This window comes from Ptychodera flava, chromosome 5 (genome assembly GCF_041260155.1).
Source record: "Ptychodera flava strain L36383 chromosome 5, AS_Pfla_20210202, whole genome shotgun sequence".
Classification (NCBI taxonomy): Eukaryota; Metazoa; Hemichordata; class Enteropneusta; family Ptychoderidae; genus Ptychodera; species Ptychodera flava.
The window spans coordinates 14,756,904-14,782,113 of record NC_091932.1 but is presented as its reverse complement, the minus strand read 5'-3'; the positions used below and the strand labels follow the sequence as shown (position 1 = coordinate 14,782,113).

General features: G+C 37.8%; 1 protein-coding gene across 1 annotated transcript; it reads left to right on the top strand.

Annotated features, from left to right (window-relative positions):
* The first annotated feature begins 4,154 nt into the window (after positions 1 to 4,154).
* On the top strand, positions 4,155 to 22,687 carry LOC139133103 (sulfotransferase 1A1-like). Its single transcript, XM_070699522.1, has 6 exons — positions 4,155 to 4,397; positions 5,127 to 5,370; positions 12,325 to 12,454; positions 21,204 to 21,298; positions 21,764 to 21,935; positions 22,345 to 22,687. The coding sequence occupies exons 2-6, from the start codon at positions 5,290 to 5,292 to the stop codon at positions 22,452 to 22,454; spliced, it is 588 nt and encodes a 195-aa protein (XP_070555623.1). The 5' UTR covers positions 4,155 to 4,397; positions 5,127 to 5,289; the 3' UTR covers positions 22,455 to 22,687.
* Positions 22,688 to 25,210: the final 2,523 nt, after the last annotated feature.

Below are 25,210 nucleotides of genomic sequence, written 5' to 3'. Positions count from 1 at the left end.
ATTAACCCGCTTTGCTTTCATAAATTTGGTCGATTTTCTGGCCAGATCTTCATCCTTTGGCCATTGAAACAATTTTGATACTGACTGAGAACAATGCACAGCGACACAACGTTTAGGCGCTGTTACAGCTTTTTACGATTGATTTCGAGAATGCGCACAAAAGCACTAACGTGAATATCGCCGGCGGTCAATCTGCTGTAAATTACGTCATACCCGACATTTGCCGAAGTGTACCGAAGATTTGTATCTTTGTTGCCAAGGGCGTCGCTAGGGCCTTTATTCGGAACTGGGAGCACAGTAATGAAAGATCCAATGCAGATCTTTTTTTGACCATTTTATTCATCAAAATAAACAAGCAATAAAAAATTCATTTTTACTCTTCACCAGCCCTTTAACAGCGTAGATTTGTCAGCATTGATAATGTGCAGCTTTTCTGATATACAAAGATTACATCGCTTGTTCATGTTAGAGTAGCTCAATGGTTTATCAATGATTGACCATGTCAAAGACTTGGCCCTTATTTCTCAAAGTCCATACAAATTTTGACAACTCGGTGTCGTTTTTGTATCTCTGATTACGGAACGGTTTCATACTGTTAGTGTAGCGCATCTTGAAGGTGTTATCAGTGAGGCCGATGTAAATCCTCTCCCCGTTGTCCTCCGTTGATACTTTGGCCTTGTACACCACGCCTTTGACTTGACAGTTACCCTTCAAGGGGGATGCCGACTTAATCCCGCAATTACAATCAGCTGGTTGGTCCTTACGCTGTTCTCCGGTGATTACCCTCTTATTGTGCGATTTGATTATACTTGCCATATTCTTCATACAGCTATAACTCACTTTAATTGTGTTTCTGTTGAAGATCTTGTGAAGTTTAGACCCCTTAGGAAAATGTTTGTCAACAAGTTGAAGAAATTTCCTGCCGATGTTAGTTTCCACGTTCTTGCTGAAAGGGGGGGGGGGGTTGAACCACGTGATATGACGCTTCCTGTTATTGCTTCTCCTCGCTGGTTGGTTGGTCTTAGCAAATTCAATTTGCTCGGTGTAACTGCTTGCCTTCAGCACCGTATTGTATTGACCTTTATATTTATCAAAGATGCCCTTATCACTAGATATTGTTGAGATGCGTTTGCTTATTGCGTCAGGTATGTGTTTAATAATGGTTGGCGGGTGATTAGACTGCTTATGGACATACATTGTTTGATCGTTTGGTTTACGATACGGATAGAACTTGCCGTCGTTCAGATTAAATGTCACATCCAAGAAGTTTGTTATCTTCTGGTTTGTCTCAATCGTGATTTTCAGGCCAATGTCACGAAATATCTTTGTGATTTCCTTTCTGATCTAATCCGCCTTGCTGGCCGTTATATTTTTGAGTACACCAAGCCCGTCATCTCGGTATAAGAAGATATGATTCTTATCATACTTCTTGGCGAGTGTGCTTAGTATATACAGACCCACCAGTTCGCATATTTCACCAGATTGCATGTATTCCTATGTTGTTCCACTGAAGATTTATTGTTCCATTCTGAAAGCTAAGATGTCCAATTTTGTTCTATTGTGTTCAAGGTCGTGTTCGTATTGTGTTTACTAAATTGAGAGATAGATATATATGATCGTCAACATGTTTAATGTCGTGCGTTTCTGTCAAAATGCAGGAATTGTTTCTTTGTTATAAGTTATCTGTTGTAATCTTTGTGTGAAATAACTGGTTGACAAGTAACTTTTGACGCTTCCTTCTTATGTAATCATTAGTGTATAGAATATCATTCAGCTTACTTTATATAACGGTTTGATTGGTATCTCACCGTTTTCTGATAGTGTTCTTGATCACCTGCCTTAGACGACATGGGATGTATTTGTGTTTTGGAAGGGGAAATTCTGAAGAATTTGACGCTGCTATGTGTATCAGTGTTCATTTTGTTTTGTGCTCTTGTAATGCGACATTTTGTTGACGTAATACGTTTATTTTGTTCTCTATTTCTGTGCCATCTTATGATGTTGACCTCTTCTATTTATTTTGTAATTTTATGTGTAATTTTAGTGAACATTTTGAGTGTTTAGGCATGGCACAGTGTTGACACGGGCCCTTTTGAGTTTGTGTTGCCTAAGAAGGCCGTTCGGTATTGTGTTCCTTATTTGGCCCGTGCTGTATCCATTTATGTACGTTGTTCACAACGTTTACTGTTGCTGGAATGTTGTGTTGTTTCTTGTCGATTCATTGTACGGCCTAGGATCTTGTCTTGCTGATTTTCACTCACCAGGGGTCACATGCGGTCTACTCCGCTCCGCGTCTATGCGCCCCATTGACGTGTGCACATATGTCCGTCTTCTTCTCAGGCATATGTACACACGTCCATGGCACAGCGGAACAGACCGCAGGCCACTTTGCACTCATCTATGTTCAGGACGTCTTCCATCTCCAGAGCAGGTCTTTTACTGTTCGTCTTCGTGTAGTCTTAGGTTCTATTCGTTGTGGGAGAAAGAAAGTGGTTACCGTTGGTGTCTCTTAACATGAAATGCTACTAACCGTTACGATCGACAAGGCAGTTGAGCAATCCTATCATTTGAACGTCACAATCACATGTATTCAATACGATGAACTTTATTTGTCATCAAGGAAGCCACAGAAAGAGTGGAAGGAAACAGAAATTTCATCATTGAACAAAACTTCATATGAATGAAAATTAAGCACTTACATTCTGTATTCTACCTCTATCACAAAATATTTAAAAATAAAATAAAATAAATTTTACATACTACCTTTCCATAACATTAATGGTAGATACGTAATAAAATTTATTTCAATAAAGATTCCAGGTATGAAAAACTGTAAATACTATGAAAACAATTAAGTTTGAATATAAATATAATAGCACACCCCCAAACTTCTGAGTCTGCAAAGTGACTGAAAGTGTGTGAATGTTCAAATACTTGTCTGTCACTATGTACAAAATGCCAATCTTGAGACAATCCAGTATCTATTGAAATGTCTATATGTACTGTTTTCCCGGGAGAAAGTTAATGTGTACTAGTAAATAATGGAATATACAAAGTATATTACTTCGATAGATATTAATCAGTTTTCCTGCTCATCACAAAATACGTATTTCAATGATTTGTCACTGACAAAGTGCAATGTAAACAAAAAAAGTCAGTGAAATTGTTCTAGTAGTACTACCCGAGACAAACACTCGTGTTGTCAATTGTGATTTCATTTCATAAGCTTAATACTTCATCGAGTATCACTTATTTCAGCCTTTGTGAAGCCATTTTTTATTGATAATTTCAATTTTTGTCTTGGCTTTATTGTGGAACATGGAGAATCCAATGAAATGTCATATCGAATTTAAATTTTATTAACTTCATGATGTACATAGTAAAAAAAGAAACAACATCCGACCACAGGATTACGCACATAGCATGGAGGTACAAGCATTTCTTTTTACCTTCACGGTACAAGCGAGCTACCTCCGTGACGTAGGCTTCAGAAGTCTGTTTCGACAGTGAGGGAAACTGCCCACGTTTCATACACCTTTCCTCAAGGCAAGTGCAACGCTATCTGTGCAAAATTTGTGGCCACTCATGCTTCATACAATGAAAAACCTCCTTTAATCTAACATGGACGTAGCTGACTAACTTTGAATTTCGATTTTGTTAATGTGATGTTCATGCAGCGAGCGCACTTCGACACAACTCTCCCGCCGCCGCCCACATTCCGATATCCCGCATACACACGTGCACACGGAACACGACCACCAGAAAGATCGCTAGAAACCCGTATTTCAGCTCTGTTGTCATTTCCAAGTTGACATCGTTGCTTGTCGGAGAGGTTTTTCCGGGATTGGGAGCCAAGTGAATCTTTGGCTGTGCAAATCTACACCTTTCACCGCATGCCCGTTCAGATTGCCTGTAACTCTTGCAGTCAATTCAGAAAATTGAAATCAAGTTTACAAATCTTAGCTAAGGGTTCAAAGATCATTTTCCGCATACAACCACGATCCTCCACCAATGAAATGTTTCCATTTAAAGCGTCAAAATTCAGTATAGGAAATTTGTGTTGCTGGAAGCCTTGTGTTTATATAGGGCATAAAAGCTGCTACCTGATTGGCTCAAAGGTTGGTATAATAAGAAGGCGTTGTCCTAACTGAATGTTCATGAGCACTACCATATTTAGGGATTGGGTTGGGTCTCAGACAGAGGCGAGTAAGAGTCAGCCTATTTCCCCGAGGAAAGAGCGTAAAAGTTTCTGTCGATCTTCACGTTTGTGTCAGAAATCACAGACATGGACAATTCTAAGCCAGGAAATCCAAGGATGTTGCGATTTCCATACGAGAAGTTGAAGACGATGGAAGTCCGACAAGACGACATATTTCTGAGTACCTACCCCAAATCAGGTGAGGTTGCAATCGGTTGGCAAACGTCAACCCTTAAATAAGGGCCAACTGAGGATAAGCATCGCTGTGCAAGGTTGCACATCGGTTCCTTTAAACCTGCAAAATGTATTTATTCTTACTATAGAAGGTAACCTGGAAATTCCCGCTATACTTTTATTTGTGGCCGCCTAAGGGAGAAAAAAACCCTATATAGGACTACTTGTAATGACGCAACTACATCATCAACGATATCATTTGTGTACACTGGTCATAACTTGTTACGGTAAGGGTGTGTTCTGGAGCAAATCCGAGGACGGGATAAGCTTAGCTTTGCGATCGTCAGAGGAACACTCTGACTGGCACTGTACACATCACTTTAGTTTACATTGCAAATGAGTCCAAAATTAAGTCGACTAGTATCATTAGATGACAGATTTTCCAGACATCACTGCTGGTGTTCGGGTTGTGATTTTGGTCAAGTGATACTTGCGAACGCGGCGATATGCAGAGTGCATTGCATTTAACTTGTTGAAGGCCTCTGTTCTCAGTTGGATACGTGACAACTTAATCAACGTTAAATGTAGTGTAACAGGATCCTGACCAAAATTAACACATTTCTCCTCATTGCACGCATTTGCGCGGTCGCCATATTAAGTGATTGAAAAAAGTGCACACAAGTCTTTAGCCAAAGGTTGGTTTTACAGGGCAGGTCTCTGAACCGATACATACTATTTCTGATCCAATGTCCAGGTACTCATTGGGGACTAAGAATAATTGAGTCGATAATAAGAGGCACCGACATTGATGCTCTTGAACACCCGTTCGTTGAATTAATGCTGACTGAAGAGGGAGACGACCCGAGGATTCTACAATCCAAGAAATACGACGTAATCTACTGAATTTTAAACCTAGCATGATGAAATCACCTCGTGTGATGGCAACGCATGCACCTTACGATCTTCTGCCGACTCAATTTCATGAAAAAAGACCAAAGGTAGTTCTAGCATTTAATCTGCCATTTTGTATTATTTTTACCAGATCATTTTAAAAAGAATCTTTATTTTATGGTCAGCACTCATTATTTGACCTTCCAATAAGCGCTAGTCCTGTAAGGAAACAGATGGGATGTAAAAAGGTAATCGACAAACTTTAAGTTCAAATATTGTAACCTGTTCTAAACTAACTGTTCTAATAGTCCGTGGGCTGGAGGGGCCCACCGTGCACCCCCCCCCCCATAAACCTACTACATGGGTATTTTTTTGTTCTTTGGGATCTGCTGAACTAGAAAAAAGATGTTAACATTGGATATTTTGGGATGCACTACCTGTCTGCACTGGTTTTTGATTTGTATGTACCGCAAAAAATGGCGAAAAATGGGTAGGGGTAGGGGGTACTATATCCTCCCCTAAATTGAGTAAACTAGCATGAAATAGCACAAACCTTACATTTTTGGAAAGCTCAGATACTGCTCTTTCTGAGGAATACCAACTTTAGCAAAATTAATTTGTGTACATAGAATAGGACGACTTTAAAATGAATTTTTTTGACAATTTTGAAATTTTTTACCCAAAATACCATGTAACAATTGTGATTTACTTTTTATTGAGCAAAATTTTCACAACTTTTCGTGTTTAAATTATTCATTCCGACATATTAAACAAGAAAAAAAGAGTTAACATCAGATATTTAACTATACACCACTTCTCCGGCGTCAATTTTGAATTGCGTGTATCTGTATGGGGTGTGCAAAAGCTAGGGGTAGGGGTACAACATTCTTTCCTTGATGAAGTAAACTGGCTTGAAATGCCATATACCTTATAGTTTTAGAAAGCTTAGATACTGGTCTTTCTAAAATGCATAAGGTTTTAGTAAAAAAAATATGACGTCATAGAATTGGATAACTTTAAATCGATTTTTTCTGGTAATTCAGCAATTTTAACCGGAAGAAAATACGATAACTATTGTTTCCTCCCAATGAAGCAAATCGAACAGATTTATGGATGTTATTTACGAATTGCAATGTGCTGAAGAAGAAAATAAATGTCAAAATTGGGTATTTACAATGCAGTATTCTCTCTACTCACTAAAATTGCAAGTTTTGCTACATTGGTACATCGTGAATGGGCATTTTATTGTTATGCAATGAAATAATGCACAGCCTTAAAAAGAAGACTTGAAAACGCACACACATAGTCATATTGCCATTTTCTCCTTAAAGTAAATAGATTGTTGATGACTGTCTATTTTTATAATTTACTTTTTAAATATTTTTTTTATAAAATAATTTTGATAAGACGTATTTGGAAAATTGTTTATGCCTCCTTGTCTTACTTATACAGCAAGCATTACTAACAATCTATTAGGCCGTGGGCTAGAGGGGGCGTCTACGTGCACCTCCCCCCCCCCCACCAACCGCACAGGATAACAAACCTGTATTTTTCAGAAGCCTTGGGATCCCTAGAATAAGAAATAGGATTTTAATAGACAAAATATAGGGACTCAATAGCTGTTACGGTCATGTTTTGAAGGGTACCGCAAAAATCACGATTTTGTGACCCACATGGATTTTTGTCAAACCTGTCTTCATGTACGTCATCTGCTGCGCTTACTGTTTAACGTGACCTGACTTATGGGGTATCATTAGAAAGGTGATTTATTCTTCTTGAAAATGGTATATAGCAATATGCAATATCTTTTATAGTTTTCATGAAATAGGGCCATAATTTACCCCATACCCGAAAGTTTATGTCGCAAATTACTGTCAAAACTAATCTAAATTCTACCAATTATTTACCTAGACATAACTCAAAGGGCAATGCTGTGTATTAACTTTGTGTTATTTGCTACAACTACATGTTAGAAACCTGAAATAAACTTTTGACAGAAAAAATATTGGGATCCTGTAGCTGTAACAGTCATATTTTGAAGGGTTCCGCAAAATCACAGTATTACTGAATCACATTCGTTTTTGTTAAACCAGTCTTCTTGTAAGTCTTCTGCTGAGCTTATTTTGAACATAAAGAAGCATTTGCGATATCATTTGAAAGTTAATTTACTTTTCTTTAAAATGATATATTGCAATATGCAATATCTTCTATAGTTTTCATGAAATGAGACCAAAACTTACCCCATACCCCAAAGTTTTATGTCGCAAGTTACAGTCAAAACTAATGTCAAATTCTACCAATTATTTTCCTAGACACTTTACAAAAGGCAATGCTTTATATAAAATATATTTTATTTGATACAGGGACATGTCAAAAATATGAGTTAGGCATTTAACAGACAAAATATTGGGATTGAATGACTGTTACTTGCATGATTTGAAGGGTACCGTGAAGTCAGAGTATTACCGACTCGCATATCTTTTTGTTAAATGTGTCGTCTTGTAAGTCATCTGCTGAGCTTACATTTTACCATAACCTAGCTTATGGGCTGCCATTAGAAAGACAATTTATTTGGCTTTAATATGACATATTGTAACATACAATATCTTCTATAGTTTTCATGAAATAGGACCAAACCTTACCCCATACCCCAAAGTTTTATGTCGTAAATTACTGTCAAAACTAGTATTTAATTTTGAAAAATTCTATAAAAAAAGACAAACTTTGTATGAAACTTATTTTATTTGTTACAGAGATATTTCCAACTATGAAAGATACTATTAACGGGATAATTATTGCGATTTAATAGCTGTTAGCATCATGGTTTGAAGGATAGCAGGATATGTTGCCCGTGAAACCCGTGAAATTTTATTAAACAGGTTTCCATGAAATTTATCTGCCAAGCTTTATTTTGTCCATAACCCAGATTGTAGGGTATCATTACAAAGATTTTATCACTCTTATTTTTAGCATATCATAAAGTGCATTATCACCTTAAGTTGTAATGAAATAGCAAAAACCTCATCACCTTAGTTTGATTTGCAAACTACATCTGTTCTAAAACTGTGCAGTTTGCGAATTTGGGATATTGGGTAAATTTTGGTCCTATTTCATGAAAACTGTTGAAAATATTGCAAATTACAATATGTCGATCGCTTTCTGGCAAAAATTGTCTTTCCAATCATAGCCCATAAGATAGGTTAGGGTACAAAGTAAGCTCAGCAGATGACTTACAAGATGACACATTTAACAAAAACACATACGAGTGGGCAAGACTGTGACTTACGGTACCCTTCAAAACATGACAGCAGCAACAATTCAATCCCAGTATTTTGTCTGTTAAAAGTCTATCTCATATTTGTGACATGTCTCTGTAGCAAATAAAACAGATTTCATACAAATCATTGTCTTTTGTCATATGTCTAGGTAAAAGTTCGGTAGAATTTGAAATCAGTAGTGACAGTAATTTGCAATATAAACTTAGGGGTGTGGGGTAAGTTTTGGTCTTATTTCCTGTACACTAAAGAAGATATTGTATATTACAATATGTTATATCAAAGAAAAAAAAACCTTTTTAATGATACCCCAAAAACCAACTTATGTTAAAAAATAAGCTCAGCAGATGACTTACAATAAGACAGGTTAAACAAAAACGTATGCGAGTTGACAATACCATGATTTTGTGGTACCCTTCAAAATATTACTGTTACGGCTACAGCATCACAATATTTGTTAAAAGTTCGTTTCAAGTTTCTAACATGAAGCTGTAGCAAATAAACTAAATTTAATACAAATCATTGCCCTTTGTATTATATTTAGGTAAATAGTTGGCAGAATTTGAGATTAGTTTTGACTGTAATTTGGAACATAAAACTTTGGGGTGTGGGGTAAGTTGTGGTCCTATTACATGAAAACTGTAAAAGATATTGCATATTGCAATATATTATTTTAAAGAAGAGTAAATTAACTTTCTAATGATGCCCAACTTGCCACGTTATAATAAAAAATAAGCTCAGTAGGCGACTTACAAGAAGACAGGTTTAACGAAAAGGTATGCGAGTTGGCAATACTGTGATTTTGCAGTACCATTCAAAATATGACTGTTACAGCTACAGCATCCCGATATTTTTGTGTTAAAAGTTTATTTCAAGTTTCTAACATGTACTTGTATCAAATAAAACAATTTGATACAAAGCATTACCTTTTGTATAATGTCTAGGTAAATAATTGGTAGAATTTAAGATTAGTTTTGACAGTAATTTACGACATAAAACTTTGGGGTATGGGGTAAGGTTTGGTCCTATTTCATGAAAACTATAGAAGATATTGTATGTTACAATATGTCATATTAAAGCCAAATAAATTGTCTTTCTAATGGCAGCCCATAAGCTAGGTTATGGTAAAATGTAAGCTCAGCAGATGACGTACAAGACGACACATTTAACAAAAAGATATGCGAGTCGGTAATACTCTGACTTCACGGTACCCTTCAAATCATGCAAGTAACAGTCATTCAATCCCAATATTTTGTCTGTTAAAAGCCTAACTCATATTTTTGACATGTCCCTGTATCAAATAAAATATATTTTATATAAAGCATTGCCTTTTGTAAAGTGTCTAGGAAAATAATTGGTAGAATTTGACATTAGTTTTGACTGTAACTTGCGACATAAAACTTTGGGGTATTGGGTAAGTTTTGGTCTCATTCCATGAAAACTATAGAAGATATTGCATATTGCAATATATCATTTTAAAGAAAAGTAAATTAACTTTCAAATGATACCGCAAATGCTTCTTTATGTTCAAAATAAGCTCAGCAGAAGACTTACAAGAAGACAGGTTTAACAAAAACGAATGTGATTCAGTAATACTGTGATTTTGCGGAACCCTTCAAAATATGACTGTTACAGCTACAGGATCCCAATATTTTTTCTGTCAAAAGTTTATTTCAGGTTTCTAACATGTACTTGTAGCAAATAACACAAAGTTAATATACAGCATTGCCCTTTGTATTATGTCTAGGTAAATAATTGGTAGAATTTAGATTAGTTTTGACAGTAATTTGCGACATAAACTTTCGGGTATGGGGTAAATTATGGCCCTATTTCATGAAAACTATAAAAGATATTGCATATTGCTATATACCATTTTCAAGAAGAATAAATCACCTTTCTAATAATACCCCATAAATCAGGTCACGTTAAACAGTAAGCTCAGCAGATGACGTACATGAAGACAGGTTTGACAAAAATCCGTTTGGGTCACAAAATCGTGATTTTTGCGGTACCCTTCAAAACATGACCGTAACAGCTATTGAGTCCCTATATTTTGTCTATTAAAATCCTATTTCTTATTCTAGGGATCCCAAGGCTTCTGAAAAAATACAGGTTTGTTATCCTGTGCGGTGGGGGGGGGGAGGTGCACGTAGACGCCCCCTCTAGCCCACGGCCTAATAGATTGTCAGTAATACTTGCTGTATAAGTAAGACAAGGAGACATAGACAATTTTCCAAATACGTCTTATCAAAATTATTTTATAAAAAAATATTTAAAAAGTAAATTATAAAAATAGACAGTCATCAACAATCTATTTACTTTAAGGAGAAAATGGCAATATGACTATGTGTGTGCGTTTTCAAGTCTTCTTTTTAAGGCTGTGCATTATTTCATTGCATAACAATAACATGCCCATTCACGATGTACCAATGTAGCAAAACTTGCAATTTTAGTGAGTAGAGAGAATAATGCATCGTAAATACCCAATTTTGACATTTATTTTCTTCTTCAGCACATTGCAATTCGTAAATAACATCCATAAATCTGTTCGATTTGCTTCATTGGGAGGAAACAATAGTTATCGTATTTTCTTCCGGTTAAAATTGCTGAATTACCAGAAAAAATCGATTTAAAGTTATCCAATTCTATGACGTCATATTTTTTTTACTAAAACCTTATGCATTTTAGAAAGACCAGTATCTAAGCTTTCTAAAACTATAAGGTATATGGCATTTCAAGCCAGTTTACTTCATCAAGGAAAGAATGTTGTACCCCTACCCCTAGCTTTTGCACACCCCATGCAGATACACGCAATTCAAAATTGACGCCAGAGAAGTAGTGTATAGTTAAATATCTGATGTTAACACTTTTTTCTTGTTTAATATGTCGGAATGAATAATTTAAACACGAAAAGTTGTGAAAATTTTGCTCAATAAAAAGTAAATCACAATTGTTACATGGTATTTTGGGTAAAAAATTTCAAAATTGTCAAAAAAAATTCATTTTAAAGTCGTCCTATTCTATGTACACAAATTAATTTTGCTAAAGTTGGTATTCCTCAGAAAGAGCAGTATCTGAGCTTTCCAAAAATGTAAGGTTTGTGCTATTTCATGCTAGTTTACTCAATTTAGGGGAGGATATAGTACCCCCTACCCCTACCCATTTTTCGCCATTTTTTGCGGTACATACAAATCAAAAACCAGTGCAGACAGGTAGTGCATCCCAAAATATCCAATGTTAACATCTTTTTTCTAGTTCAGCAGATCCCAAAGAACAAAAAAATACCCATGTAGTAGGTTTATGGGGGGGGGGTGCACGGTGGGCCCCTCCAGCCCACGGACTATAAGCTGAACTAAAGAAGCATCAACGATAGAGCGAATAGTCATACACAAGAATCCCTCTGTGTCTGTCTGTCTGTTTCAGGCTGTCTGTCTGTCTGTCTGTCTTTATGTCTGTCTGTCTGTCTGTGTCTCTGTCTCTGTCTCTCTCTTTATATATATAAGGTTTGATCATCACTATGAGTCGACATATTGAATGCTTGTAATTGTGATATCGATGGAACTGGTCGTGACTCGGCAGACATTATCGTTATCATAACAGTGATCGATGGTGCTGCATGGACTTCTTGGGAATAATTAAGTATATTTGTCCTTCAAGCGAGTGTCCGGCTATTCATTTTCACCACTTGTCTCTTTTGTAACAAGCGTATCCTACGCTTATACTAATGACGTTCGAATATTGAAGACAATTATCACTGACATGACTTTCTATATTGTATGATTGCAGCTAATTTACTTAGCCCGTAATCCGAAAGACGTGGCGGTATCTGCTTTCAAGCATTTCGGCGGGTCACCGTTCCATGTATACGACGAATTTTGGCAATTTTTGGAGGAATTCCTTGCCGGCGAGGCAATTGGTAAGTTCGCGATTATGTAAACGTTCCTGTGTGGAAAACGAATAATTTTTGTGTTTATTTGGTATTATAGGCCAACGGCCCTTCATATAATTCATAAAAATAAACAGTCATAACAGACAACATTTGCGAAAGGAAGAATACTTACAGGCTATTTACAGCACATCTCAAATACAGAGAAGGAACATTCACCGCATATTTTGTAATGAATTTTCTCTCTTTATGTGAACGCTTTTAGTAACATAAATCTTACAATCAAAAATTTTCAAAGCAATGTGAATGTAAATGTTTTTAAACCGATTAAGACACGTTTTAACTGCAAACATAGCCCTTCTACCCTGATTGGCCAGGGTTTGCTGTGCACTGGTCTACATACCCGAAGAAGAGAGCATCACACCAAGATAACTATATGATGGTACACTTTTTATTCGTACGCCATCTATAAACCATTTCTCATAATTTCTAAGTCTTCCTCCATTCCTAAATACAATAACTTTTATACTTATTAACGTTAACTTTCAACTTCCATCTCTTACAATAAAAATTCATTTTGTTTAATTGCCTCTGTAGTCCAATCACACTGCTATTGCTTACGGATAAATCGTCAGCAAATAAAAGGTATAACAATTTCAATACACCAACATAAACACAACAATAAATACCTGATTGTAAGGAGTCACCAGTGTCATTAATGAAGAGATTAAATAACAATGGAGACAATATACAGCCCTGTTGTACTCCATAGGTGCAGTTGAAAAATTCTGTGATACCATATGGTGTCCTTACACAAGGCTTTACACTGTTGTACATTGATTTCAAGACATTTAGCATTTTACCTTTAATACCAAGTTTTAAGAGTTTATAAAACATGGCAGTGTGATCAATCATGTCAAAGGGTGTTTTGAAGCCAATGAAAGCACAGTAGAGTCGAGACTTATGTTTGGACAGATGTTACCAGATAGCTGTATCCAGAATGAAAATGTTGTCAACAGTGCTCCGTTTTTTCTGAAACCACTTTGTGCTTCTAGGATTGGACAATTTTTAAATTCTAACAGACGAGCATACATAACGTTACAGAAATCTTGCCAATTATAGGCAGCAGAGTGATGCCTCTGAGACATAGCGCGACAACTGTCTGTCAACTGTAACGCCCTACGGTAACCCCTGCACGTTATCTCCCGTGTTCGTTTTCGTGACCTTTATTGTTTCAACTATTATCAATGCCTGGACGACCTTCACCCCTGTTTGACATTTTGCTTGACCAAGAGCGAGTTGTTTTGTACCTATGCATTTTCGATGGGAAAAGAGTTTTCGCCGCGGGTCCCCAACGGCTTTCCATATATACTTGCGTTGCAGTGCGAAAATACTTAAAACTTAAAGACGTTCAGAAAAAAAAATACAACTTAAGCTGCGACAAACTCTACTCTGATTGCACGCAGTCTGTTGCAAAATGTAGGATGCAGAAAAATACTATACCCAATGAGCATTGGTGCGACAGGTGTATGCTTGTCACTGTTATGGTGCGGAAAAACAATATGCAATTACAGAGAACATGCGGTGCGACAAACTTGTTCGTTCTGGTGCGACAAACAGTATGCTTGCCAGCGATCGCTGTGCGGAGAAAAAGGAATATGCAAATGAGGGTGAGTGAGTTCTGGTACGGAAAAAAACGATATGCAAATGAGAAGTATGTGCAGTGCGGGGGGGGGGGGGAAACCAGTTCGTCCTGGTGCGACAAAACAATATGCTGATCAGAACCTTGTGTTGAAAAAAGTATTATGCAAATAAGGAGTTAGTTCTGGTGCGGAAAACAAAAGAATATGCAAATAAGGTGCTCGTTCAGTGCGACGACAAACTATAAAACTTACAACGTTCTCCTTTTATAACTAGTAGTGCAGGACCGGACCGGGCCTTTCCTCTTTCACAGCCGCGGTAGACAATTTTTTAACGTCTATGGTTTCAGTCGCTTGGAGTTGCTATAGATATTGTGAATAAGAAGATAGACTGGCCCCGTCGCTTGGCTTTTGTAGGCAGCAGTTACCTTTTTCCCTTTCAATTTTCTATTGTTTTTGATATTTACATGCCCGCAGATTTGAAGCAAGCCAATCAAAAAAGAATATTTATATTACTTTACACAGCACACATAATCCACGTGCTAGTGTTCCCTAGGTGTATGCTATGCTAAGTGTAACGGAGGAGAGTTCTGAACTACGACGAAGCCTCTGTATTTAATAAGCTCCCTTTTAAAACTTTAAACAGCCAGTACAGCGTGACATCAAGTTTTTTTCAGCACATCGACGCCCACTGACATTCGTGAATGAGTAGAATCTGTAAAAGCTGTCTCACCATTATGTAATACATGATATAAGGGTCATTCGAACGCCTGTCAGTACACTATGAATACAAATAAGTATGTGAAAAAACACGGATTCTGAGTGATTACATAAATGGTTTTGGGTTATATTAAATTTCAGATACTGTGAACGATACCCAAGGTATGAAAGTTTCCAGAGCACGGCCCAAATTTGAAGAAAAGTCCGAATTCAATCATATGGGCTATTCTCAGTGGTTAGTTGACCCCGTAAACTAGTGTGCGTCACGCGAATTGGAGAAGGGACTTTGATACCAAGATCGCACTTGCCGTTCAAAGGTCAACTTTTGAGGTGAAACTAATGTTGAATGTACAAAATTAATATAATTCCACAAAACTATGAAATTATGTCATCTTACTTATTCCATAGCAGTTATTAACGAGAGGTTAATTACCTGTTAAAGATAGTTTTATAGAGAGTGGGTTAAGTTCAATGTGGATGAACCAAGCAATTTCAGATTTATTAAGGTAAAATGCGCCTTGAGGACAGGGAGTCTGACTAACAAGTCTTTCCTGATCTACAACTTGTGGGGGCCATTTTAAAGCTCTTGGTGTAGGAAAAACTTTTCACAGGCTTAGTTTATCGAAAATCTTAAATATATTTTTACTTCATGGAGTTAACACAGGGATAGCGGCCATTTTGAATTTCGAATACGTGTATTGGTAAATTTGGGGTAATTTGTTTCTCTGCTACCAAATTAGCACGGGAACCCCCGATTTTTATTCTTGATTTTGAAAGAATATGGTTTGCAAGATTCATTGAAGAAGTTTGATCGAAAGTTTCATTCTATCACTTCCGAAGTGCATACTACTTTAAGAAGTATTTTCAGAAAGTTTGCGCCTCCAAAGTTTGACCTTTGAACAGCAAGGGCCGCGGTATCATGGACCCTTCTCCAATTCACATGACACATACTCAAAGTTCACGGGGTTGTCACTGAGAATAGCCCAAATGATTGAATAGGGGGTGTTCTTCAAATTTATGTCTGCTCTCGAAATTGTTTCACCTTGAGTATCGTTCACAGTACCTGAAGTGTCATATAACCAAAAACAGTTCATGCAATCCCTCATATGTTTTCCTCATATATGTGTTTTTTCACGTATATATTTGTAATAGTGGATGTGCGATCAAGTGACCCCTATATTACATAATTGTAAGACAGTGTTCACTATGGAAAGCCGTTGGGGACCCCTCGGCGAAAACTCTTTCGCCATTGAAAATGCATAGGTAGAAAAAAAAGTTGTCTGTCGAAATATACAGAAAAAATACCACCCGGCTACATGACGGGATGCTTGCATCTAAAAAACAGTGCACTTTTTGGGCTCTTCTGCACTGATAATATGCAATCTAAAGTAGTTATATCAGATATAATCAGACATTACATAACGCTTAGTCAACAACTTCAGATACCAATAGCTTGGCCGATACTACTTTATGCCAAGGTATTGTACAGTGAAGCGGCACAAGCTCAGTCTTGTGTAAACCTTGACAACGATATTATCATTTCAGGACATCGGAATTTGTTCCTACTTTTATTAATTTGAACTAACATATGGCTTGTAGTATATTTATAGGTCCTATTCTGTGAAAATTAGGGTACATTGTTCAAAGAAGTTCAAGGCGAACGATTATCTGTATGAGTGAAGTGTGTAGTAAGGCAGCGATGTCTTCCCTGTACACCCACTTAATCGCTATCTCTGATCACATATTGCAAACAGCTTACGAGATGGCAAATAACTTTAATTAGGAGCTCCATACCCCTTGAAACCCCTATTTCAAGGGGTGAATTAGCATTGAATATGCATTGTTTTTTAGATGGAAACGTCCCCTAATTACAACATAACTTTTAGCAGCTCCGTCAACTTCAAATACGACAACAACAACTCAAAAACCACATTATGTTGCGACCACAAAATATCAGTCAACGTCAACATTTCTAACACAGTGACTGTGCAACTTGACCTTGGATAAACACTGACTGCAGCGGTAACAATCTATGAGGCACTTAGTGAGGGCGAGATGTCGAATGATAAAGTTGGCGGCGAATGCCTAACTGCGAGTGCGAGAAAAACAAAAGCTCGTGCGGACGCGAAATCTCTAGATGCTCATAATCAACATACGGACGCAGAAACTCTATGATAACGATTCCGCACTGAACTGCCATCCCGGAACATAGAGATCGCGATACAAATCATGGAGGTAGAGTCCTCCATGATACAAATCGACAGCAACACGGAACGCGTCGTTGGGACGGTGATTAAAATGCAGAACAACGGGGAATGCCGGACCACGAGGACCGCGATGCAAGTCGATCGCAACATGGAATACTTAAGACCGTGATTAAAATGCACAACACAGAACATCTAGACAGCAATGCAAATCAACTGCAATACCCAATCTGATTAAAATCAGATGTAAGAGTATCGTACTTGCGCGGTTTTCTCTTGCTGTCGCCTCTCACACCGCGTACGCACAAGAAGACGTCGCCGTACTCTACATCTGATTTTAATCAGATTGCTGCAATACCGAACCTTGTGGCCTCGATTAAAATACGTATGTCTGCTATGTATAGCAAAAGTTTCAATTCTCGCGAGCAAGCGTTCCTATGCCTGCTGTACACCGGAGAAAATGACGTTAAATTTTAATCGCGAGGGCTCGACTGCGTGTGTGTAAGTTTCAAATCTCGCGAGAGCCATTTATGCATGCTGTACACTAGACTCCATGACGTCAAATCTCTCGCGAGACTTGGCTAGATTGCAAATGCTTACGACGGAAAGAACGCAATAATACGGCATTAGATACAGTTTTTTGGAATCGCCGAGAGAGAAGCGCAGATCAACAAAAGACTATAAAAACCCAGGTTTTTTCTTTATTTTGCCATATTTTTTAAACAAAAAATCAGTTTTGCCACTGTGGCAAATTAGGATCGATTTTTTTCTCCACTTCGTATTTCGATTTGCATTGGCGAACGTGGCGAATGGGCAGCGCGAACGCTGAAATGTGCTTTGTTAGCAGATACCGGGTAGAGATAACCGCTATTCGATGTAAATGGACACCGTTGTGACATCACAGTTGGCCAACCATGATCCCCGCTGAGGGCGTGACCTGAGTGTCGCAAAATGACTCTATGAAAGCGGCGCATAGAAAAATAAAAAAAATAACACTCGTAAGTACTTTAAGGTTGCAATTCTGTTGCGAGTGTAATAGTATTGCCCCCCTGGAAGATATTCAGTCACAAGAACGGGACCATTTCACCAGACCTTTAAGTTATCAATCCCAATCAAAAGTTGACTAGTCGAACCACTTCTCCAAAATGTGAAAACCATGCTTTCCAGGTTGTTATGATTCCATTTACAACTGAAAAGGTTTCTGCTTACATGGCAATGATCATTACCAGCATGGGTACTTACATTAGGGAGATTAATCTTTTAAACAATTGGTTGATCGTCTGACTCAGATCTTGTATCAACGTACATATCACTGAATAGATGAACATCTTCATTTGCTACCTAAAGATAATCAACTACACAGCCCACATTTTGTGTGATGAACGTAAGGTAACCACTACCATGAGACTTAAAGTACCTCCCATTAAAGGGCCATTCTTTGTAACTTTTGACCATTTTTTACCTCTGAAAATTCCATGTTGGAGGCTCATATTTGTTGCAAAATGTTGTTTTACGAAGAATCAAACATGATTAGTGATGTTACAGCCACATAAAACTGCTAATTTTTGTTCAAACGTGTTGCCCTTCCCACTGCATAAAAACCCTATAATACTTACTGTATTAACATGGATTATTGCCTGTATTTTAGCTGAAGAGTGCATATACAGATGAATACAGTCAAGAATCCATTTTTTGTATTCAGCAAGCCTGTATTCATGTGGATTCATGTTAATTCACGTGTATTATTCTATAATACATACAACTCATTAATGTGAATTTATCTGAATTATTGGGTTTTCATCCGAGCTCGTTTGTTGGCGTCTGGCATGCTCATCGTGCTGGGGAGAACGCAGATAATGTTGACGCCGCGATCACGCCAGATGTACAAGTTCACGTTTATTGTGGATTGCCAGACATCTGGCAACGCAACGTGCTCGGACAATGGACTACGACGTAAGTACCGGGCATAAGTAATGAAGATTTATTTTGAAATCGCTGTAAATGGCTCGCACAGGTGCAGAAGAATGCCTACGTTGCAATCCGCGTGTCAACAGAGTTTGTATTTCTGTCCGGACAAAAATTGAAAATTTCGTTGTAAAATCACATGTTATTTAGTTGTAGGACACGTAATGTTTCCGAATAATATGCGATTCTCTGTTATTTGACAGGCTATTCAACATGAGCCAGTGATCATTTCAATCAAAACTAACGGAAATATCGCAAGAAGATACAGCTAATGGAACTTTAATAATCTTCAGATCTGTAGTTTTGCAAAACTTCAATAAACAATTTCCATAATTATTCACAGCACAGTCACATGATTGTCGCACTGGTAAGGTATTTTCAATGATATCATACAACTGTCTGTTGGTAAAAATCTAGACCCGCTGCTCTCAACAAAATCAGAAAGAGAGCGAGTTTCGTTAACAACAGTGGTACAAACACCTGTTGAGTCGGGCCTTTGTCCAAAGACATGGATCCTGTGATGTAATTCAGTTCAAATTTGACAATAATATCATCATGCAAGCGGAAATTTGTGTCTTCAGACATGGATATATCTACTAACCTCGTGGTATCCATTTTCTGTAACATGTGTCAAAGTAATAACACTATCGTAAGGACTGACAGTGTGATTAGAATTCTGTATAGCAGCTCCAGCGCAGGTGGCCATCTTAAACGCACCGTGTCTTTGTCCCGTCGTAAATCTATACACTTCCACGATAACGGCTGGGAAAACTGGCCAACTTGACCTCGCCAGAGTTCCACACCGATGCCCATCACTTCAGACTAAATTGACTTTGTTATTGGACTAGACATTATTCCGGATTATTCAGCATGTTGTGGCCATTCGTTGAAAAACCGGCCCTAGAGTACTCAAAATAGCTTGCTTCACGGTCAAAAGCAATATGGCGTCCCCCGAAAACGAATAAATGAGTTTACGTCTCAATATTGAAATGTAGAAACAAGGTCAGCTTTGGGGCACTATGTGATACAACATAAAACAAAACAGTAAATTTATGCAATCTGTATGTATGGCACTTCAGCCACTTTTGATGTCATCAGCTACGAATTATACTACAAAGGTATAACTTTCAGGCGACTACTCACTCATGCCTTTATTTGAAGGGAAAACGTTTTACGAGGGCGATCTAGCTGCTTGTGGCGCGATTGCTTCATGTGAAAAAAGGGGCTCCTATTTTGTTAAATGTGCAAGTAAATGTGCTCTAGAATTTAGGGAGTATTGTTAAGACGTTAACATGGTTTTTTTTAACTTACGATAATTTAAACCTGTGAAAGGTATACCTTCAAGTCGACATTTACTATCTACCGTGGACCTACCGAGACCCGGTAGGTTCAGAGTAACGGACGCACTGTCATAGGATTGTGAGTTCGAGACTCCAGCGGTGTTGTACCCCTTAGCAAGGCACTTTGCTCCACTTTGCTCCATTGGGTAATGCGTTATGGGTATCTCATCCTGTAATTTGGTTCGCCTGTTAGATGAGTAGTAATACAAATAAAAAGTAACTAAATTGCTGGCAAAATTTGCTTACTTATATCAGCTGTTGATTGCCAGATTGCATGCTTCTGAAAACGATCGCAAACTATTTACTTTGAGTTATTCTAAGGTACAGATTAGTCTCATTCTAAGCTCCGCAACTCTCCATGCTAAAAACTTTCTGTTTACTATTGCAAGTTGAAAATATTTGTAATCGTTTAAGTAAAACGGAGAACAAATTTTTACCGCTCAAAAGTTTGTTGTATGCAATTGATATATTACCTGTTTCATTAACATCAGCACTGCATGGTAATTAACGAATGTTACTGCTTATCACTAGGTCAAAACAGGGTTGCGAATGAAATCTGCAATTTAATGTAAAAAATTCGGTGTTAAATCATTCGAGGGACCCTTTCCTTGCTAAAAGTGGAGATGTATTTTTAATCTGCTCCGATTCCACAGAAATCAAAAAACCTAAACTGTTGTCTTTTTTGTCACACGGAGGCACTGAAATCTTTATTGGTATCATTATATATATTTGCAGGTTGGAAATATTGACTATATGTTAAGTAAAATGGTTAGTCACATGACCTAAATTAAGTGTCCAATATTATTTAAGAGCAATGCACAGTATTGTAATTGCCTTCATACACATACTTCATAGGATGTGATTTTGAGAGGAAAATGCCATTCTTTTTCACAAAACAACTTCATTGCAGCTAATATCGGATATTGGGGCTCTCATGTACTTGATTGGTGGAAAAGACGACACGAGAATAACGTGCTGTACCTGAAATACGAGGATATTAGGAAGGTAAGCCAATGTTAAATGTTTAGAATTGAAACTTAGCTCAAATCGGTGATTCTTCATAATGAAGTCTTTACAGCAAAGTATTCTGCATGCATTAAAGTTACTTTTTGCTTTACCCTTTGAACTGGCACGAGCAACGTGACGGTAATGAGTTCATACGCTGTTTCAACTGAGTTGTATGAAAGCTTTTCATGTGCGCATGCGGTAAGCAAAATCAAAATTCACCCCTCCCTACTGTCCATTTCGCCAATGCTGGTGATTTTAACAACGCGTGATGTGCTTTCGGCCTCCTGAAGTTTTAAATAGTGAAGTCTTGAAGTTATAAATTGTTAAGTCTATAGTGAGAACATGTTTCTCAGTAATTCTTGTTTAGCAACTTCCATTTTAACAAGCTCACTGTAATATAATTAAGAGAGCAATGTCGATATTCTTACAATGAGGTCAAATACATTTTACTATGTTTCCCAGGACCCGAAAGTCGGAATTCAGAATATTGCTGAGTTCATCGGAAAAGATTTGACACCCGAAGACATCGACAAGATAGCACTTCATTGTTCCTTCGATTACATGAAAAAAGCGTCCAAAGATGAAGTGTTCATGAAGGCGTTTGGATGGAAAGAAAGCCCTTTCGTCCGTCGAGGTTGGTCATGTTTTAGTTTTCACGTAATCGTATCTTGACCTTGCACACATTGTTCACATTATTCAAAGATTGGATATAATATGCTATCACACGTGACCTTACAAAATACACCCTCAATTTGGCATACGATATATAGTGGTGGAGGCAGCTCATTAAACACATATCTGAAAACATTATGCAAGTACTACTGCGCATACACATTAATTCTCTTCACAAATATTTACCGCTATGATTATCACCTGAAATGATCAGTTAAGCTAAACAAAGTCTTGAGGGTGGCGCATTTGAATTTATTTAGAAGAGTTTGCACGTTGAACGCACAGTTTTAAGTTTTGTAGTTATGAAGCAGGTAAAGAAAAAAAGAAAAAGTGAAAAGGACTAAATCTATTCATTCTCTATTTCATTTCAGGAAAAGTTGGAGGTTGGAAAGAAACGTTCACTGTTGCACAAAACGAGATGATGGACAAATGCTGCGAACAGTGGCTGAAGGGAACGGGGTTGGAGTTTGAAATGGAGTAAATCGTTTTGGAAAACAACGGCTTTTTGGCTCACTTTACCTTAATGACAGAAAACTTATTTTCATTGGTTCGATTGATGCAAGCTTTGATCAGAATCTATTCATTCTGTTACAGTACCAATACATCTGAAAAGAAAGATTTTGATTTCAGAATTTGCAGAAATGCATCCTCTTGATGCCGTTGTGCCTCATGTAAAAAATGTTAGATGTATATTAAAGAAAGCTGTTACTGTTATTGCTGTTTAGGTTGCGTGTTTTCCAGTATATTTGTTCTGGTTGTTTTTTTTCCAGGATATTTAAATTTAGATACAGGGTTTGTCTATTAATGTTAGAACTGAATTTCAACCGGGCAAAATATTTGTATCAAATGCAGTGTACGCCGTATTTCGTATGCACCGACACTCACTTACAATCATCGTTACGACGCAATTCCTAGCTGGAATTGCTGAGATCAGAATTACTTTCTGATTTGTTTGTGTTGTAATGCATTCAAGTAGAGAAAGAAGGAAAATTCTACTCACTCCCACAACGAATAGAACATGAAACTACACGAAGACGAACAGTAAAAGACCTGCACTGGAGATGGAAGACGTCCTGAATATACAGTGTAGGTGAGTGCACAGTCGCCTGCGGTCTGTTCCGCTCTGCCATGGACGTGTGTACATATGCCTGAGAATAGCGTCGAAGAATCGTAGTGTCTTTCACAGTCTCTCCACTCTGAGCACAGACTATACTGACACACACATTTAAGTCGCTGTGTCTCGCCGTGCCTAATCGGCTCTATACACAAGACAGTGAAACAGGAAATACATACTACGTTTAACGCAAAACCACCAATGTATGAACGATGTGTGGAGTATCTTTTCCTTTACTAGCTTTAAAGGAAAGACCGAATATAATTGCAATTGCAGCTCCAGTCCCTGTAGGTATGATACGCTCATATGCATATTGCTAAACCAGATATTAACTAAAAGTGCTCATGTGTTTCAGTGTAAATTGCATTTGTCCTTGAATATCAACTCTTTCCACATGCTTACATTCACTTAAAGTGATATAATTAAATAATTAGCTGAAATAAAAATGATAAACACCTTTGACTGCTCTCATTGTATTACCACTTTATATAGCAAGTGTAATTGCCTTTGGTCAATCTTATATATGCCAAACTTTGAAATGTCATTAAGGTCATTAGATATGCAAATTATAAATTAGCTGGTATGATAAAGCAAAATATCTTTCACTTATGCAACATATTTTCATCGTCAAAATACAAAGCAAGTTTCGTAAAGGCTTTTAGGGTCCTTCCACTCTCCCTAATTAGGAAAGTTAGTTGGTAACAGAGCGTCGCGGCGGCGGAGATATTCGAACCTTTTCGAATTGTTTCCGAGAAAAAGTTGGCGATCGATCTCGAGTTTGAAAACTTTCAGCCTCTACAGGAACAGTTCTATACAAAACCACAGTGCACGTACTTTATCAATAATCAGTTTTCCTGTCGTAGGCGCGACATCGTCGAATGCTTCGGTAGACGCTCCGCATCATTATCACGTGGATATCCGGCAAAAATAAGGGTGTTTCTCAATTTGGTCGCGTTGATTGCGCTAAAGTCACGTCGTGATATCTTGAACTTGCTGTTGGACGGCCGATGAACATCTAGTCCAAAGTGCACAAGACTGTGATCTGACACGAGAGACTTGCAACTCTAACGGAGTGTAGAAAATAATCAGCCAAATGCGTAATCAACAAGTCCAGAGTGTGTCCTTTGGAATGAGTAGACATGTTTACATGTTTTGTCACATTGGATGCAGCAAGTTTGACGGTATCTGGCGAGCGGAGGTTGTCACCGACTCATTGAGTAATTACAGTTAACCAGCATGGGGCCGCGGCTCTGTCTAGACTGAAAGATACACTTGATCTACAATGTGTGGCTTTTTAGTTTCTGTAGGGAATACCTTTACCTCTTGAACTCTTACACCCGTGGCCACTTTAGTGTTGATTAAGCCTGTCTGGTGCAAGCAGAAATTATGTTTGCATAAACGAAACAAAGTGGTGGTTGGTGTAATAAATGTAAGGTTCACTATCGGCATCCCATTGTTAGGATTGAGATAACGTTCTACTCAAATGTCTCGCCTGCCAAATTCAAATCGATCATAACACTGCACTGTAGACACGCTGTAAGTCTGCACTCCGACAATGAACATCAATAACGACGGTCGCTAATATCATAACGGCAAATCCTTCAGTAAGGACGTGGGCAGCTTGATTGTTCAAAATATAAGACATTGTGGTAGCAATTTGGCATCTAGCGAGATACCACGAGGAGCTACAAAATAACAAGCAAGCGACCGTTTTAAGATAAGCGTAGAGGGAGCCAGAAAAGTTTGGAAGAGATATACATAAAGGAAACAGTTACATTGTAGATCAAGTCTAGTCAACTGTTTATCTCTCAGTCCAGACAGCGGCGGCCCCATGCTGGTTTACAGTAATTAATCGACGAGTCGGTGGCTTCAAAATGTGTACGTGATATCCAAGCTAATCATGTGTCATGTATGTGGATTGTGTCTGTCTCATACGCTGAGTTGCGGTACCGAGGTGAAACGCACTGTAGATATACACTTTATGGTCCACAGTAAGTGAGGCTACCCACAATTCTCCATGATCTGTACACACGGAGATCACTCACTGAACTGAAGCAAATTTCTTCTCTACACAGAACAATTCGGTCCATATTTCAAAATTCTGGCAACATTGTTCTGATAAT